At 47.2% G+C, this 16,468-nt stretch overlaps 1 protein-coding gene across 3 annotated transcripts in view; it reads left to right on the top strand.

Annotated features, from left to right (window-relative positions):
• Positions 1 to 16,468, top strand: part of MYO5C (myosin VC) — a 95,199-nt gene that overhangs the window by 24,287 nt on the left and 54,444 nt on the right. For all 3 annotated transcript variants that reach the window (XM_025472768.3, XM_049104235.1, XM_049104236.1), the window contains exons 9-12: positions 6,673 to 6,779; positions 9,987 to 10,252; positions 13,896 to 13,977; positions 15,350 to 15,490. In XM_025472768.3, coding sequence (XP_025328553.1) covers positions 6,673 to 6,779; positions 9,987 to 10,252; positions 13,896 to 13,977; positions 15,350 to 15,490 — 596 coding nt within the window. The remainder of the gene's footprint in view (positions 1 to 6,672; positions 6,780 to 9,986; positions 10,253 to 13,895; positions 13,978 to 15,349; positions 15,491 to 16,468) is intronic.

The following is a 16,468-nucleotide window of genomic DNA, read 5'->3' as shown; positions in this document are numbered from 1 at the left end:
ATCCTGTGCAAGGTGTGGCCATTTTCTCTTTTAAAAAAGGGGGGGGGGCACCTGGGTGGCTCAGTCAGTTAAGCATCTGCCTTTGTCTCAGGTCATGATCCTGGGGTTTTGAGATCAAGTCCTGCATCGTTCATGTTCTCTATCTCACGTTTGCTCTCTCTCTCTCTCTCTCTCTCTCTCTGTCTCTCTCTTAAGTAAATAAATTAAATATTAAAAAAAAAAGAGTGAAAGGCAGGGATGCCCAACATGTGTGTGTTATAAAGACTCCTAATAAACTCTAGTCTTAGGATGTGCCAATCAGAATATATTTGAGGCCAAGGGGTCAAGACTATGCTTTTTCCTTAAAAGATCTAGAAATTAACTCCTTTGCCTTCAGGCCCACTGGTTTGCGGTGACAAACATGGGCTGTCAGCCTTGTGGGTGCTTTCAAGCTCCTCTGGGCCGACTTTGGAGAAGACTGGTGAATCAGCCCAGGAGGGTCCTGTTGACCCTAGTTGGCCTGATAAAATAGCGGACACTTACATGGAACTTACCATGTACCAGGTACCATCCTAAGCACTTCACTACCTGTATTAGCTTGTTTAATTTACAAGCACTTTATGAGGTAGACACTGGCATTTCCCCCTTTTTATAATAGGGAAATGGATGAGTTTCACTTTTTGTGTGTGGGAGGGGTGTGGGAAGATAGATAAAGAGAGAGAGATCGCAAGGGAGCATAAATGGTGGGGAGGAGCAGAGGGAGAAGGGGAGAATCCCAAGGAGATTGCCCACTGAGCACAGAGCCTGATATGGGACGACCCCATGGCCTGAGATCATGACCTGAGCCAAAATTAAGAGTCAGATGCTTAAACAACTGGGCACCCCTCTTACAACATTTTTATATAGAAAACAAAATATTGGATTGCTTGGTTCTTTTCCACCTTGCTTTTCTCACATGGAGCTCACGTTTGGGAAGTGTCTACCAAATGGCATTGATAAAAATTATCATCCACTTTCCCATAGTGTATCAGTATAGACCTTAACTCATAACTGTTAGTCAAAGCTTCCAATCAGTGTGAGACCACAGATTATTTTTCCATCTTATAGAAAATACTTATTTTACCAAGTTGTTTTCATTGTCGTGGCTTGGGTGACTATATTTAAATTAAAAAGACGAAGAATTTGAAGTTAAATATATCAGAGTAATCGGCAAGATTACTCCTCTGGACAATTGAGGATGAAACATTTGGATAATTGAGAATGAAAGCCAGTTGGTTTCCTAAGCAGAATTACCATCTGATTCTGCCCCTTCCAAATCGCTCCTCCTCCTTCTCCTCTTCTTCTTCTTTTCTTCTCCTCCTCCTCCTCCTCTCTCCCCCTCCCCTCCCTCTCCTCCTCCTCCTCCTCCTCCTCCTCCTCCTCTTCCTCCTTCTTTTTCTCTTATTAGGCTCCACACCTAGTGGAAGTGTAAGGCCTGAACTCATGCCTCTGAGATCAAGATCTGAGCTGAGATCAAGAGTCAGATGCTTAACTGAGTGAGCCAACCAGGTGACCACCCCCTTCCAAACCACTTTAAAGAGAAGGATGATTTAAACAGTTTATAATAATAAGGTAAACACTTTTGGTACTGATTAACATTTTCCTAAAATAGTTAAAGTCATAATTTTATCTTTCTATAATGTGCTCTAATGAGAGGGATGTGTATGAGGTGGGATCAAGCAGCCTAGCTCTGAAAGGCCCCAGGGGAACCTTCATCCACATGCCCTGTCCTCCTGACCATCCCTGCACTTCTGTCACTCTCTCCTGCCTCTATAGTGTTTCACCTCATGCCAAAATGATATAAGAGAAAGAGAGTAAGCTTTGGAAGTGATTCAAAACCTAATTGGCAGAACTCTACGGAGATTGCCCTTTCTGAGACTCAGTTTCCCAATCTATAGAATGGCCGTATTCCTTACCCACAAGGCTCTCATAATAACTGGTAAGGAAATGTGTGTGGAAAGCCCCTGGTACCAGGCTGAGCATGTAGCAGGAGCTTGCTAAGTATAACTGCCTGCCCTTGGTCTCTATTCCCTATTGTCCAAGCCCTAACCGTCCTTTGAGCAAAACCATCCCCTTCTCCATGAAGCCTTTCCTAATCTCTGGAAATCATCAGCACAATTTTTTGCACCGTCTTATACAAATTAGATCATTTGCACAAATGTCCACACCAGCTGGGCCAGGACGAGGATGAAGCAGGAGAGACAATCGGGATATGAACTTGAAGGAGGCATTCAGGTGCTCATCTCAGGGTCAGCCCCTGGCACCTAGCTCGCCTCACCTGGCCCAGCCTTGCACACCTGGCCTAGATGTTTTGACAAAGCCTTCCAAAGCCTTATGGGGAGGTAGAGTAAAACAATCTACTGCCTCTGTGGTAGGAGCCCCATTCTCTGTAGGCTTCTTTCTCACATAGGCTGATATGGTTAGATATCAGCCTATGTGAGAAATGGCTGGTTTCTCACATATGATATGTGATATGTGATATGGTTAGAAGTACTGGGGGCTGGGCGGGCATCTCTCTCCACACGGACTTCCTCGCAGAACACTGGTCTCAGTTGTGCCATGTTGTGGCTGGCTTCTCCCAGAGCCAGCTACAGTAGGCTCTGGAGGAATCTGTCAGACTTTTTATGAACCAGCCTCAGAAGTCAGGCAGCATCACTACTGCCATGTGCTAATGGTCAAAAGCTCAGACTCATACATAACTCACTGTGAGGGACTGCACAGAGCATGAGCCCTGGGAGGGTGGTATGCTGGGGGCCTCTTTGGACAGTAGCCCCCATGCCAAGCTATTAGGCATATGGTGAGGATTATGAGATAATGTCTACAGTGGTTAATGGGGCGCCTGGGTGGCTCAGTTGATTGGACAGTCGACTCTTGATTTCAGCTCAGGTCATGATCTCACGGTCCTGGGATTGAGCCAGGCATCAGGCTCCCTGCTCAGTGGAGAGTCTGCTTGAGGATTCTCCCTCCCTCTCCCTCGGCCCCCTCCCCATGCATGTATGCAAACGCTCTCTCCTCAAATAAATAAATTTAAAAAAATAATAAAGTGATTTATGAGCTATGACATGCTGTATCAATATGAGAGATCAGTATATATTTAATGAAAACATGACTTCACTGCATGAATCACTAAAAATTGTCCTAGACCAGAGGTCAGCAGATTGCTGCCTGTTTTTGTAAATAAAGTTTTATTGGAACATAGACACTCATTTGTTTAAGTATGGTCTATGGCTGTTTTCATGCATTGGTGGTGGAAGGGCTGAGTAATTGTGATATAGACTATACAGCCTCCAAAGCCTGACAAGAAAACATTGACTGTCCTGTATCTTGATGATAGAGAGAGAGTAGTTGATGGATTCCTTAGAATTTTCTTACAATGTGTGAAGTTTCATGGATGGACTTCATGAAGCCATCTTAGCTTCGCCCCTATGTGTCTCGACATGGAAGTCCCCCGGTGATGCATGCCAGACCAAGAAATTTGAGTAGACTGCAGAGGTCCATTTATTGTCGTGGAGAGGAACCGGGTGACCTCACTGTGACTTTGAGATTACCATCACCCTGTGATCTCCACAGCCAATGACCTCATTCTGTGTGTGGTTTTCATGGTCTTTAAACCTGTGCCATACAACACAGCCACAAGTGAGTGCATTTCATTTTAATTAAAATGAAATAACCTTAAAAAATCAGTGCTCATAAGCACATATGGCAAAATAGCCCCCATATTGGACAGCACAAATACAGAACATTGTCTTCACGTCAGAAAGTTCTAAACAATAGTGCTTCCCCTAACAATGTGAGAATGTGCTGTACTGCCTGCCCTGCTGGCCGTGTCCTCTCGTTTGTGTCTCAGTGTTCTCTTTCTTAGCTGGAGATCTCTAGGGGAGACTGCCTAACTTGAATTAGGTACACTTATAGCATATTCGGGCAGACCACCCTTTTTAAAAATCTAATTGCTAGATAAGTACTTGGTTGATCTGTCCATTGCTGTGGTTTGTTATGGAGCTAGGATAGAGAAATTAGTGGCAAGGTCATCTGGTTCAGTATGCAAACCCATTTCTCCACATACCCAGGAAATAGACCTCTGGAGTCTGCTCAGATTCCTTTGCTTGGCATGAGGTTGTCAGGGAGCCTCCATGTTATGCACAAGGGGGTGAAGGTAGGATGGCTTCATGAACCTCACAGGTCTTTTCACATATTGTGGTGGTGGCTGGCATTAAACTGTTTAGCTATGACATGCTCAGGGTGACCTAACCCTTCTATGCCTTAGTTTCCCCCTCCATAAAATGGGGACCATAATGAAGCTTGCTTCATATGGTTGTTGTAAGCATTAGATGAGATGATACATGGAGAGTACTGGAGTACAGGGTTCCATTTGCTTTCCCTTCCAGTTCTGCTCCTAAGACACCTTAGCTAGTCATGGAATTACCCCCTGAGGAAGCAGAAGGGGATAACTTTGACCAAAAGCTCCTTTCCTTTGTTCGCTGTCTCTCATTTAATTTGCCCTCTGATCCTTGCCTGGCCATTTAATCTCTGACAGAAAGAACACCCTAGAAGGAATCACACTTAGCCTGGAACTCAAGCTCAAGGTACTTGACCATTGTACTTCATATTGAAATCAAACTCAGGCCAGCAGTGCTTTTGCATGACCTTGTCTCACTAAAGAGAATTACTCCACTAAGATCTTTTTATTTTTATTTTGTAAGATTTTATTTATTTATTTGACAGAGAGAGAGAGAGAGAAAGAGCACAAGAAGGGGTAGAGGAAAGGGAAAGGGAAGGGGTAGAGGGAAAGGGGTAGAGGTAGAGGGAAAGCAGACTCCCCACTGAGCAGCCCTCCCCGCCCCAACACAGAGCTCAATCCCAGGACCCTGGGTTCATGACCTGAGCGGAAGGCAGACGCTTAACCCACTGAACCACCCAAGCACCCCTCCACCAAGATCTTAAATTCTCTCACATCATTGCTTTGGAGTTATTTCACTTTCGTGGGTTCTGGAAGGCATGGTATAGTTAAGTGATTTAATTATAGACCAATGACGTAGTGAGTAGGAATGCTGAACCAAAGATTCCCAAAGGGCATGTTTTTCATTGCTTTTCCTCCTCACTTACCTGCCAGTTATCATGCTGGTGGCCTATGGAGAGGGTGGGGGGTCGGGGTGTAGGTGGAGCTGGGGGCTGATTTCTGTTAGAGGCATCTGTCCTTGAAACAGAGGTGTTAGCTCCAAATGGGAAGACAGAAAATGCCTGGACTCAGCCTGAGCTGGAGTCTTCCATATATTTTTGGTTTGATTTCATTTGATCTTTGAAGGAGATAAGACTCTCTAAGTTCTGAAATTATTTAAGAACCTGACCTAGCTACTACCAAAAGAATCCAGATATCCCCAAGTGAGAAGCAGAGGGTGGCTGTGGCAGCTCTTCCTCAGCATTTAGGGCCTGCTGCTTTTTGCTTGGGGGAAGGGGGAGGGCATCACAGGTGTCCGTGACAGCTGCACTTCCCACGCAGACCAGGGAGCAGGGACATCTACATGAAGGAGCCTCCCCCACCCTCCGAGGATATCTCCACGCTCCACAAGGCTCTGCAGTGTCAGCACGAGTCGGTGCCTCGCCCCACCCACCACACTCCTGCTCTGCGGTCCTGATCTAGCAAAGCCCAGCTCACAACTGGCAGGTTCCCTATTGTGATTTATGGGTCTTAGACACAAAGTCCTTCCTAGTAGCTAGTGTGGTTTATTTTTGGCTCCAGGACATGTGCCCATGCCCCATGGTGACTGAATATGTTATATATTCATAATTTATATGCCACCTGCAACAGCCAGGGTCCCAATGGGAAATACAGGGGCCATTTAAATTAGGATAGAAGGAGGAGGGTTTATCTATGAAAGGACCAACTACAAAGATGTGGGCAGGTCTAGGGGAGCTATAAGGGGCAGTAGGGAGCCAGGGTCAGCAGCAGAGCTGTTCGCTGCTTTTCACCATTTGGGCATGGAGGTATCGCTGGAGCCAGAAAGGAGGGTTGAGGAAAGTGAGCACCAGACCAGGAACAGTGACCTGTCAGTTGGCAACACTGACAACCTGAAGCAACTTTGCAGGGAGAGAAACCTCTCTAGTGCTTCTCTCCTCCCAATCCTGCTCTCCTGCAGGAGGTCCTCATGGGTCACACCCACCCAGAGGCCAGAGGATATGAGAGCCCATGGCCTTGATGCAGACAGTATAGCCCCCCTGGGGCAGAGAGCAGCATGCGGAGCTGCAGGGGCAAATGGAATCCATCTGGCACCCCACCACTAGAATTCAAGGAATTCAAGAAAAATAAAACAAAACAGAAAACCCAGAGTGAAAATAAAGGAAGCACATCACATAGAATAAACGAGACCTGACATGAGATGGTGATGTGGGTATGAATTCTTGTGTTGCACTTCTAGCAGCGATGGCAAAAGGGGAAACCTAGTGGGCTGTCGAATCCACATGTTGTGTCATCACAAGTCAAAGTGGCAAGGATGGTGAACCGGATTCTCTCCAGGGGCTGCTTCACGTTCCTGTCCCTGCTCTTGGCACAGACGGTTCTAGAGTGTCCTGAAAGAATTCAGATGCTATCTTACTAGTGATTAAGTAAGGGAAGACATGCAGTAATCCTAATCTGGAAATTTTTTTTTTTTTTTTCAGGTTTCAAGGAGGATTTTCAGATGGATGTTTTTAAGATCCTGGCAGCCATCCTGCATCTGGGCAATGTGCAGGTCACAGCAGTGGGCAACGAGAGGTCCTCAGTTAGCGTAAGACGCTGGCTTGTTTTTACCTTCCTGTGTTCAGAGGGTCACCCGTAAGGCATCTCATGGTTACCCTGCTTCTGCATTTTAGCACCAGGCCCACTGGGTCTTCTGGGGAGACCAGTTGTCAGGAGCAAGGAAGCAAAGAGTAAAGTGACTGGCTTGTAAGAGTAAAAATTCTTCCCCTTGTAATAGTAGAGAAGGGGAAAATACATTCTCTGTGTTTTTCTTTCATTGAGTAAATTTTACTAAGTACTTGCTTTGTGCCAAGCCCTGTTGCAAGCTCTGGAGAAACAGTAGTGAACAAAACCAGACAAGAAGTGCTTCATGGTGCTCATGATCTGGGGGTAGGAGGTGGAGAGGAGGAGACACGAGCACCACTTATGGGCTCTGGCCACTGGTGATGGCCATTAGAAAGGAAAATGAAGCGGAGTCGGGGGTACAGAGGGGCTGTGTCTTTTGTGTAGAGCATTCAGAGAAAGCCTTGCTGGTACAGTGGCGGTGGGCAGAGGCCTGACGATGAGAAGGTGAACTGTGCCTGTATTGGGGTGGGGAGAAAACATTCAAAGTAGAGGGAATAGCAAGTGCAGAGGCCCTCAAGCAGAAGGTGTTATTTAACAAATAGAAAAAATGTCAGGATAGCCAAAGAGGAGTGAGTGAAAGAAAGGGTGATAGATGAGGCCAGAAGATGTGTGGGGGTGAGGAGAGGGTGAGGTCATGTAGGGCCCTCAGGACACTGGATATTTTGAGCAGAAAGGACACCTCCCACCTCCTGACACTTGCCCACATCAGGCACCCATTGTGCTGACTCTGTCTCTCTGGAAATATATTCCCATGTAAATTTGTGACAGATTTTTTTTTTAATTTAATGAACACAGGTTAAGTTTATATGTGTGTCTCTTTGACGGAATCATGGAAAAGTAATCCTCAGTAGGGGCATGTGTCTGGTTCTTCTCATAAATAGCCACGCAAAGAAGAAAATAACACATAGTAAAAAATGCTTCTAAGGAATACCAGATCACCTGACGTTTCAAGCTTTATGTATCTCTCTCTCTCTCTCTCTCTCTCTCTCTATATATATATATATATATATATATATATATATATATATATATATATATATCTGGTCAACTCCCCTGACCATAACAAAATACCAAAGGCTGGGTGGCTTCAACAACAGAACTTTATTTTCTCACAGTCCTGGAGGCTGGAAGTTCTAGATCAGGGGAACAGCATGGTTGAGTTCTTGGTGAGGTTTCTCTTCCTGGCTTGCAAACATCCCCTTGCTTGCTGGGTCCTTGCAATAGAGAGAGGGACAGAGAGAGCTCCGGTCTCTTCCTCTCCTTAGAAAGGCATTAATCCCATTGTGAGGGCCCTACCTCATGGCATCATCTAGACCTAAGCACCTCCCAAAGGCCCCACTCCAAACACCATCACATTGGAGGTTAGGGCTTCAACATATAAATTTTGGGAGGAAGTGTTCAGTTCATAGTATAACGATACCTGTTTTCCTGTGCCCAAAGGAAATTCAGTGGGAATGGTAGATAATTTGGTACACTGGTCATTTTCCAGCTCTCTAGAACCTGCAGTTCAGGGAAGAGAAAGAACCAAACAGAGTGGATGGAGGATGTGGGCTTTGGCTCAGTGCTTCAGTCCTGTTGTCCTGTGACCAGGAAGTAATCCTCCTCCCTCTCCTCAAGCACTCACACTAAGTGCCCCCCACCACCACTACCCCCCCAGCCCCGTGTCCATCCCTCACCCAGTTGGTCAGTTTGCATGGGACTGGGAGGTTCTGGGAGGGGGGGACAGTAGGCCTGGATAGGAGCCTGGTGTGCATGTGGTGGTGGTTCTCCCTCTGTGCCTTCTCGATTACCTCCAAGAAACGGGTTTCTACCTTTGTTCTTCTCAAACTCCATAGACTGAAGGTATGATTTCCACCCAACAAATGCCCTTGCACCGATCTCTGTTCCATGAAGTTTGTTATGAAGGTAGTATTTTGGAGGAGGAGTTAAAAATGATAGACTAAAAATCCTTTGTCTATCAATCTGAGGAGACAAATTCTCTGAAAAAGATGTAGAATCTTGAGAGCAAATTACCAGTTCTGTAATGAGTGGTCCTATCTTTGCAACATACATACCATTGATTTGCATCGGAAACTTGAAATATCGAGCAAGCCCAATCTAGCTGAAGTCATTTTTTAAAGAATTGTTGCCCCTTACCCTTCCCCCTGCAGCTGCACTTGTACCTGAATGTTTTGGACTCAGATGGTTTAGTTCCTTCTTAGAAGGAAGAAAACCCATGGCTCTGCCTGTCTGTTCCCCAGTGAAGAGGTCAGGCATGTGAATACAAGCTTTGTGTTCTTGAGATGTTGGTCAGAAGGGGTGTAGGTGAGCAGCAAGGAGGCGGCAGGACTTTTTTAGATTGTTTGCTCTACTGTAATCTGATGCTTTTTAAATGCAACCTCATGGCTTTCCCATTGGCTGTGATGGTTTCTACAGATCAGCCTTCCCCGGGAACTTCCCTTGCCCAAGGGGAACGATTGTGCTCAGTCACAGGGGTCACATCTCCTTGCCATGTGACAAGGACTCCTTGCCCATGCGAGCTCAAGACAAAGAGGAACAGACCTCTCCTTGTCTCTGACCAGTGGGGCAGCTCTCATGCCCCAGCTGGGAGAGACGCAAGATTCACTTTGTGTGTCCAAAAAGTCTTCCACACATTCCTCCTCAGTTGAGAGGCCAGCTCTGTTAAAGGAGCCCCACTGTCAGGTTCTCTGACAATGACATCTATGTACCTCAGGGCTGGACCACCCACACAAACCCTGACCACACAGGTAGGGACAGGGTGAGTGACCATGCTGGCAGGTGGTCTGAGCATGTTACAAAGGGAAGAGCAGAGCCTTGAGGCTGTGTCCACATGCAGAGGAAGGGGAGGGTTGCATCTGTGGCCTTACTCACTGCTGATGTTCTTTGGCCAGAATGAAACCCCAGGTGGGATGCAGTCCAGAACTCCCTGGCATCATCATAGCCATGCCTTGATGCAGGCTCCATGCCGCTGCGGCCCTCCTGCTTTCCTCTGAGGCCTGGTCATTCTCAAGCCAGCTCATCCTTGTCTCTGGCACAGGCCTGGATGGATGCCCAGGGGCCCCTGCCGGGTGGGCTGCTGCTGGGTTAGAGGGCCAGACACCCCTGATGGGGCTTGTGCTTGTGTTTGAAGGAGGATGACAGGCACCTGGAGGTGTTCTGTGAGCTCCTGGGCCTGGAGAGGAGCAAAATTGCTCAGTGGCTGTGCAATCGCAAAATCATCACAACCTCCGAGACGGTGGTGAAGCCCATGACCAGGCCCCAGGCCATCAACGCCAGGGACGCACTGGCCAAAAAGATCTACGCTCACCTGTTCGACTTCATTGTGGAGAGAATTAACCAAGCGTTGCAGTTTTCAGGCAAGCAGCACACTTTTATTGGTGTTTTGGACATTTATGGGTAAGATTCTCTTCTGTGAGCCTGTCTTTCCTCATTGAAATGTCAAATGCCCATTATTTTTAGATCATTTTGTTCTGGTTTCTCATTTGTGTTTCACATGATCAGAAAGATGGTGGTGTCTGTGTTTGCACTTGTGGATGTTAGGTTCCGTCCCCTGGGCTACAGTGTGCTTATGTAGAGCAGGTTACATAGATGCTGAACTAACAGTGACCTGCACCAAGAGGCTTCTGTGCTGGGTGGTCCCCACGCACTTTCTGCCTCTCTAGCAGAGGCGAAACAACCAAGGCTTACATGCAGAAGTGTGTTGGCCGTTGCTCAGCTGGTGGTAGAGCCCATGTCTGGTTCTCTGCAGAGGCCTCATGAGGGGGTGGAGCCCTGACACAACTCTCCCATTTCAAAGGGGCCAAATGACAGCCCCAGACATCCTGTGCCCTGCCTGTGCTCACAGGGTCAGAGGTGGGCGCAAAGCCAGGGCTCTGACAGCCAGCTTCGCACACCAGAATCCTCTTCCATTCTCGGACCCCAGCCCTTCTCCAGCTGGCGTAATACCATTGAGGACAAAGTTCTCACCACACTGGAGTTGCTCTTCCTCCTCTTTGCCTGGTCCTCCTTTTTCTAAATCCAAGGCCACATGTGTGCCCAAGATGCTTATAGCATCCCCAGATGGCATGAGTGAGGGCAGGCCAGCGTGGAGGCAGGTTCTCAGGCTTCTTGGTGCTCAGGCTTTTGTTTGTCAACAGCTGCCTTCAGATGCTCAACGCTTCACCCCTCCCAGGACCAGTCCTGGTTTCTCAGGCAGATCATTCCATTCAAGGTGTCCCCCTCAGCCTGGAGTGTGTTCCCTCCCACCCAGTGAGCAGTAGGCCAACCCCTCCTCCCCGTACAAAGGGGAGAGCCCCCACAGCAGATGGGCCGTGATGATGCTGTTGAACTTTTACCCAGGTGCAGAGAATCGGCTTTCCCATAGCTGTGTAATGTGAGACAGTGCCTCAAGGGAGGTACTTTGTTTAATTTAGATTCTGAGTTAATACATGTGACTCCCAATTAATAGCGTATGTCAACAGTTCTAAAATATTGATACGTTACTGGGATAGTCTAGTAAATGATTTACCTTGTCTTGTGCTACAAAGAGGATTTGAGGAGCCAGTGAGAATCTAAGTAGACTTTTAAAAAGAAATAGTCTTTTTAAACAATGGTCTCTATTATTGGTAGAGTTACATGATTGCTATAGTATTCTGTTCTTTTCTGTGTTTTTAAATGTCTTAAAAATAAACAGTCCTCTAAGGATATATTATTCCATTCAGTCAACACCTATTTAAGTGCCAGACATGTGATGGGTGGGATTGATAAACAGAATAGGCATATGGCCCATGTCTTTTTGGGACTTAAATTTTAGTAGAGAAAGCCGGCAGGCAATTAGAGATTGGGATGGTTCTTGTGATGGGAATAAGTAGAGAGCAGATGGATGTGCCAGAGATAACGGGGGCCAGGGGAGAGAGGAGGCAGCTGAGTACACGAAGTGAGTGAGGAGTCAGGCAGGCAGGAGTCAGATCCATGAAGCCTGGAGGCCAATGGGATAAGGAATTCGAAGTTTTGGTTAAGTGAGCAAACCTGAGACAGTAACTAAATTTATAAGAACATGCTTAGAGTAGACCTTAAATTAAAATTTTAAAATTAAAATCCTCTTCAAAAACGCTAAAGGTTGAGTGCTTGCTGCCATGTCAGAACTAACAGGCCCCTCTAAAAGAATGAGGTCCTTTCTGAGTGCTGCTGCTGCTGCCTGGGGTGAACCCTTTCAGGCCTCTCCCCATCTGGCATGTTCCTGTGGATCAGCCCCGGCTCACGCACGCCAGGCAGCTTTTGAGAGAACTGGGCTCAGTTGGACCTGGAAATACAGCAGCCTCAAAGGAGAAGTTACGAGCACTGAAAATGATGACAGGCAAAGCTGTGAGCCTTGAGGTTTCGGCTCAGAACAACATGAAACCTTGTGGTTCCCCAGCCAGTTGGCGTCTACGTGCCGTGCACCCAGAGTGAGCAAGGCCCAGGGCTGGGGGTCGGGACCCGGAGAGGGAGTGCTGTGGCACCACTGTGTGGCCCCAAGAAAGTCACAAGACCTCTCCAAACCTCGTTTCTGCCTCTGTAAGCTGGGGCCCCTCGCGCAGGGTTATGATGAACTTCAAATGGAAAAAATTGTGAAGGCATCTTAAGAACCATAAGCATCATTCACACGTGAAGTGTTGTAATAGCTAATGTGCTTCTGGCATTTTAGGTCCAAGATTTAGGTCCTTCCGTGGGTTTTGAATTTCAGATCTGAGGGCCCGTTTTTGGAAGAAGGAGTATGTAAGAGGACAGGAAAATAATTGATATTTGATATTCCACCTCTGCTCTAGAAAGCCTCCCCTTTGGCCCTGGCTGTGGGCCGTGGAGCACCACGAGGCCCTCTGGACTCACCCCCAGCCCGAGCTATGTGGGTTCTACTCCTGCTTTGAGTCACCCTGGAGCTGTCTAGAGCACCATCCAGGTCCTTAACCCACTCAGAAATTCCTACCTGAGCCAACCTGGGTTAGTCAAGTGGGATTCCCAGGGAACCGCGGTTGGAGCCAGCAGGAACCACTCACGATTAGAGCCATTAAGAACCAAGGCTTTGGAGACCCCAGAGCTGGGGTCAAAATGCTTGTCTGGTACCGCTTGCTGCTGTTGGCCTCTGGCTGTCAGGTGTGACGAGGGGTCCTGCTGGTCCCGCGCCCTGCGCGTCAGGGTTAAGTGAGGTGGCGGAGCACCAAGCCCGATACCTGCAGCGCTCAGCTTCCTCCTGGCAGGAGCGTTCACCTGGCTGTAGAGTGAGAGAGTTCACGCGCCAGTTCACATTCCCAGCTTCCTTGGGGGTCGGGCGGTCTCACAGCCAGCCCAGTGCTAGTCCTGGTCGCGGCCAGGAGCTGAGCGACAGCTGCCCCGGGGGACAGCCCTGCTTGTGGCCCACGCACCGCTCACGGCAGCGCTGCCTCCACCTGCTTCCTGTTTCTCTCACCACCTGCCTCCTCCCAGGCCCTGGGTTTGCAACTCTAGAGACAAGTATTCAAAGTCTGAAAATAGACGCCTTGGCGTCTGCTGTGCTGTAGGCTCTTTACTGACCTTGCCCTTGTCTTCCAAACCCTGAAGCCAGGCCGTGGGGAGGCAGAGCTGTGCCGCCCCTCACTCAGCAGAGTGGGGAGCAGCGGCCTTGTCCGCCCCCCCAACCCCCCAAGCACAGGTGCTGTGAGCAGGCAGGTTCTCCACTGAGTCCGACACTCCCTGCGTGACCTCAGGCATGCTTCGTGACCTCTCGCAGCTTTAGCTCCTCATCCACAAAGAGAGTAATTGTTTGTGGGCGCTGTTATGTGAAGCAAACAGCCCACTGTGACCAGCCTGTCATGAGGCCGCCTCAGGGTAGGCGTTTTGTACACACCAGATTCCTTCCAGAGGCCGCCTGGAAAAAGATGATTTATAAACTGCCAGGATATTAAAACCAGAAGCTATGAAGCGTAGTTAAAACTTGCAGAAAACAGCCAACTTTTAAACTATGAAGTTTGTCAAAAAATGCTTATCTGTAAACAAATGCATGTGCCCTGCACGGATGTTTTAACTTGTTCAAACCATATTTCAGTTTTGAAACCTTTGATGTGAACAGCTTTGAACAGTTTTGCATCAATTACGCTAATGAGAAGCTGCAGCAGCAGTTTAACCTGGTAGGTGACTCTTCCGCCTTCTTGAAACTTGGTTCTCAGCCCTGCGTGTGCACCACGGCCTCTCCTCAGGAGCCCCACGCTGGGTCACTGCACCACCTTGTGGCCCTGTCTTGAAATCACACCTTCCCAGCCTATTCCATCCTGTTCTAGCCGCCTGGCATGAGCTCAGCCGAGTCCATCACCTGCCTACACCTGCTCACAGACCCTCTGAGCAGCAGGACCAAATGCTGGAGTTTCCTGAAGGCCCCAGGACCTTGCAAGCCTCTTTATGTTTGTACCTGCTCCCCTCTGTGCCATAACCCACCGGCTCCTGTCCTTTCCCCATCCCTTCTTCTTGATCTGGCAAATTCCTGCTCATCTGTTGAAATTCAGCTTCTCTCAAACAATTCCTGAGGAAAAAATAGTATGACATCATGGAGAGCATGGACTTTTGCTCAAAGAGAACTGGCTTTGACTCTCTGCTCTCCCGCCTTCTTCTTCTGAGACCTCAGGCTCAGAACCTCAGTTTCTTCTTTTGGAAAAACAAGTCACTGGTATCCGCCTGCCTAATATTGTTATGAGGAGTAGACCTAACATTGAATCATAGTAAGTGTTTCTTTTCTTTCCTTTTCTGCACTTTAGAATTAATCCATGTATAACATTAAATTTCACCCCATTGCAAATTTATGTTTTGTTAGCATTCTCAAGGATTCCCTAGAAGTTTAGTATTTCATAACTACAAGTAAAGCTTATTCCAGGTAGATATGCTGCATGACTCACCTGAAGTCACCCCACCATCCTTTGCATTCCCCTCCGCCCCCATCACTACTCTGCTCTCTCTGGCTTGTGTAAGAGTCATGTTTCACAACCTCCGATTGGGCTTCTGTGGTGGCAGAGGGATCTTCTGTGGGAGGCTTTCTCCTTGCTACCCCTTCTCTCCCCACCACTTGCAGTTAGGATGAGCCCAAGCCAGATCTCTGGGGAGCCTCCCTGGCACCCTTATGGCCTGAACTAGTCATGAACAAAGTTGTCCACGTGTTGGCTTCTGACACTGTCCTCACAGCCAGCATTCTCAGGCAGGCTGGCTCCCACCCAGCCCTAGAGGCTGCATCTGTCTTGGAAAGCGGCAGTGCTGTGAGCAGGGAGGGGTTGCAGGACCACCCTGAGTGGGCTCCGTGTTGGAGGCAACAGGATGTGGGGTCCCACTCAGACCAGGTGGGAGGATCATGTCAGGAACTCTGCATCATCCATCATGGGTATCTGCACCTCAAAGTCTTCCCTAAACATTACAAAACAGTCAGGTATCTGTGTTTTCCAAATGCTCACGTCCTGGACTTTGGAAGCACACTTTAATGTTCTGTTTTATTTACTCTATTAATTTCTGGATTTCCAGCATGTCTTTAAACTTGAACAAGAAGAATACATGAAGGAAGATATCCCTTGGACGCTGATAGATTTTTATGACAATCAACCAGTTATTGACCTGATTGAAGCAAAAATGGGTATTTTGGAACTACTGGATGAAGAATGCTTGGTAACTTAAATTTTTTTGTTGTTGTTCAACTTCTGCATAGTAACAGATGAGAATATTACAAACTGGATGTGTGTGTGTGTGTGTGTGTGTGTGTGTGTGTGTGTGTGTGAATTCCTGACATGTTACCCAATTGATGATGTTAATGTTGGGATAGCAGTCCATAGTAGGAACCCCAGAGGGCCAGCTGAGCTTCCCACCCTCTTCATGTGTAGCCCACCTTTAGGTACTGTGCACAACATCTCAGGTCATGTCCAGCAAGGAGAAGCCCTTTGAGGCTGTCCAAGGCGTATGTAGAATGGAAGTGAAAATAGCAGGTAACCTCATACCACTTGTTAATGACTAACAAGAATTGAGTTTTATTTCCTCTTTCTTGTGAGTCATCCACTGGGAGGTGTAGCTGAAAAATCAGTATCATACAATTCAAGAGAAGAGGTCTCTAGTTCTCCTGTTATTATCTCCCTCTAGGAAGAGCCACCTTTACAGTGGGCCAGCCTAGCAGTGTCCCTCATGGGGTCACAGGGACAAATAATCCCCGGGAAAGTACTCGTTTTTTGGTTTGAAGATTGTATTTTGGGGTGTTATGTGTAAGTGATGACTCAGTGAATTGGTTTCTACTCTAGATACCAATATGGCACTGTATGTTCACTAAAATTTAAATTAAAAGAAATAAATTATCCCCAAACTTGGTGGTTTAACATAAAAATAAATAAATATTTTTAAAGATTATATTATGATGTTTAAACATAGGTTTAGTTTCCTTTTCCAGAGATTTATTTCTTTAAAAAAAAAAGTAAAAAAAAAAAAAAGTCATAATGTTGAAGACTAACTGGCCTTTCTCCCTGAAATTCTCAATTCTACACTTTTTCTCACAGATTATCCTTTCTGGTACTGCCCGTGTTTCAGCCCCTGGAGTGATACAAGATTAAAGGGCTGGCAGCAGGGCTAAGCATTCTGGAATGATCTAGTGAGGGCAGGGTG

This window comes from Canis lupus, chromosome 30 (assembly GCF_003254725.2).
Source record: "Canis lupus dingo isolate Sandy chromosome 30, ASM325472v2, whole genome shotgun sequence".
Lineage (NCBI taxonomy): Eukaryota > Metazoa > Chordata > Mammalia > Carnivora > Canidae > Canis > Canis lupus.
Note: the sequence above shows the minus strand (reverse complement) of the source record. Positions and strands in the feature narration are given on the sequence as shown.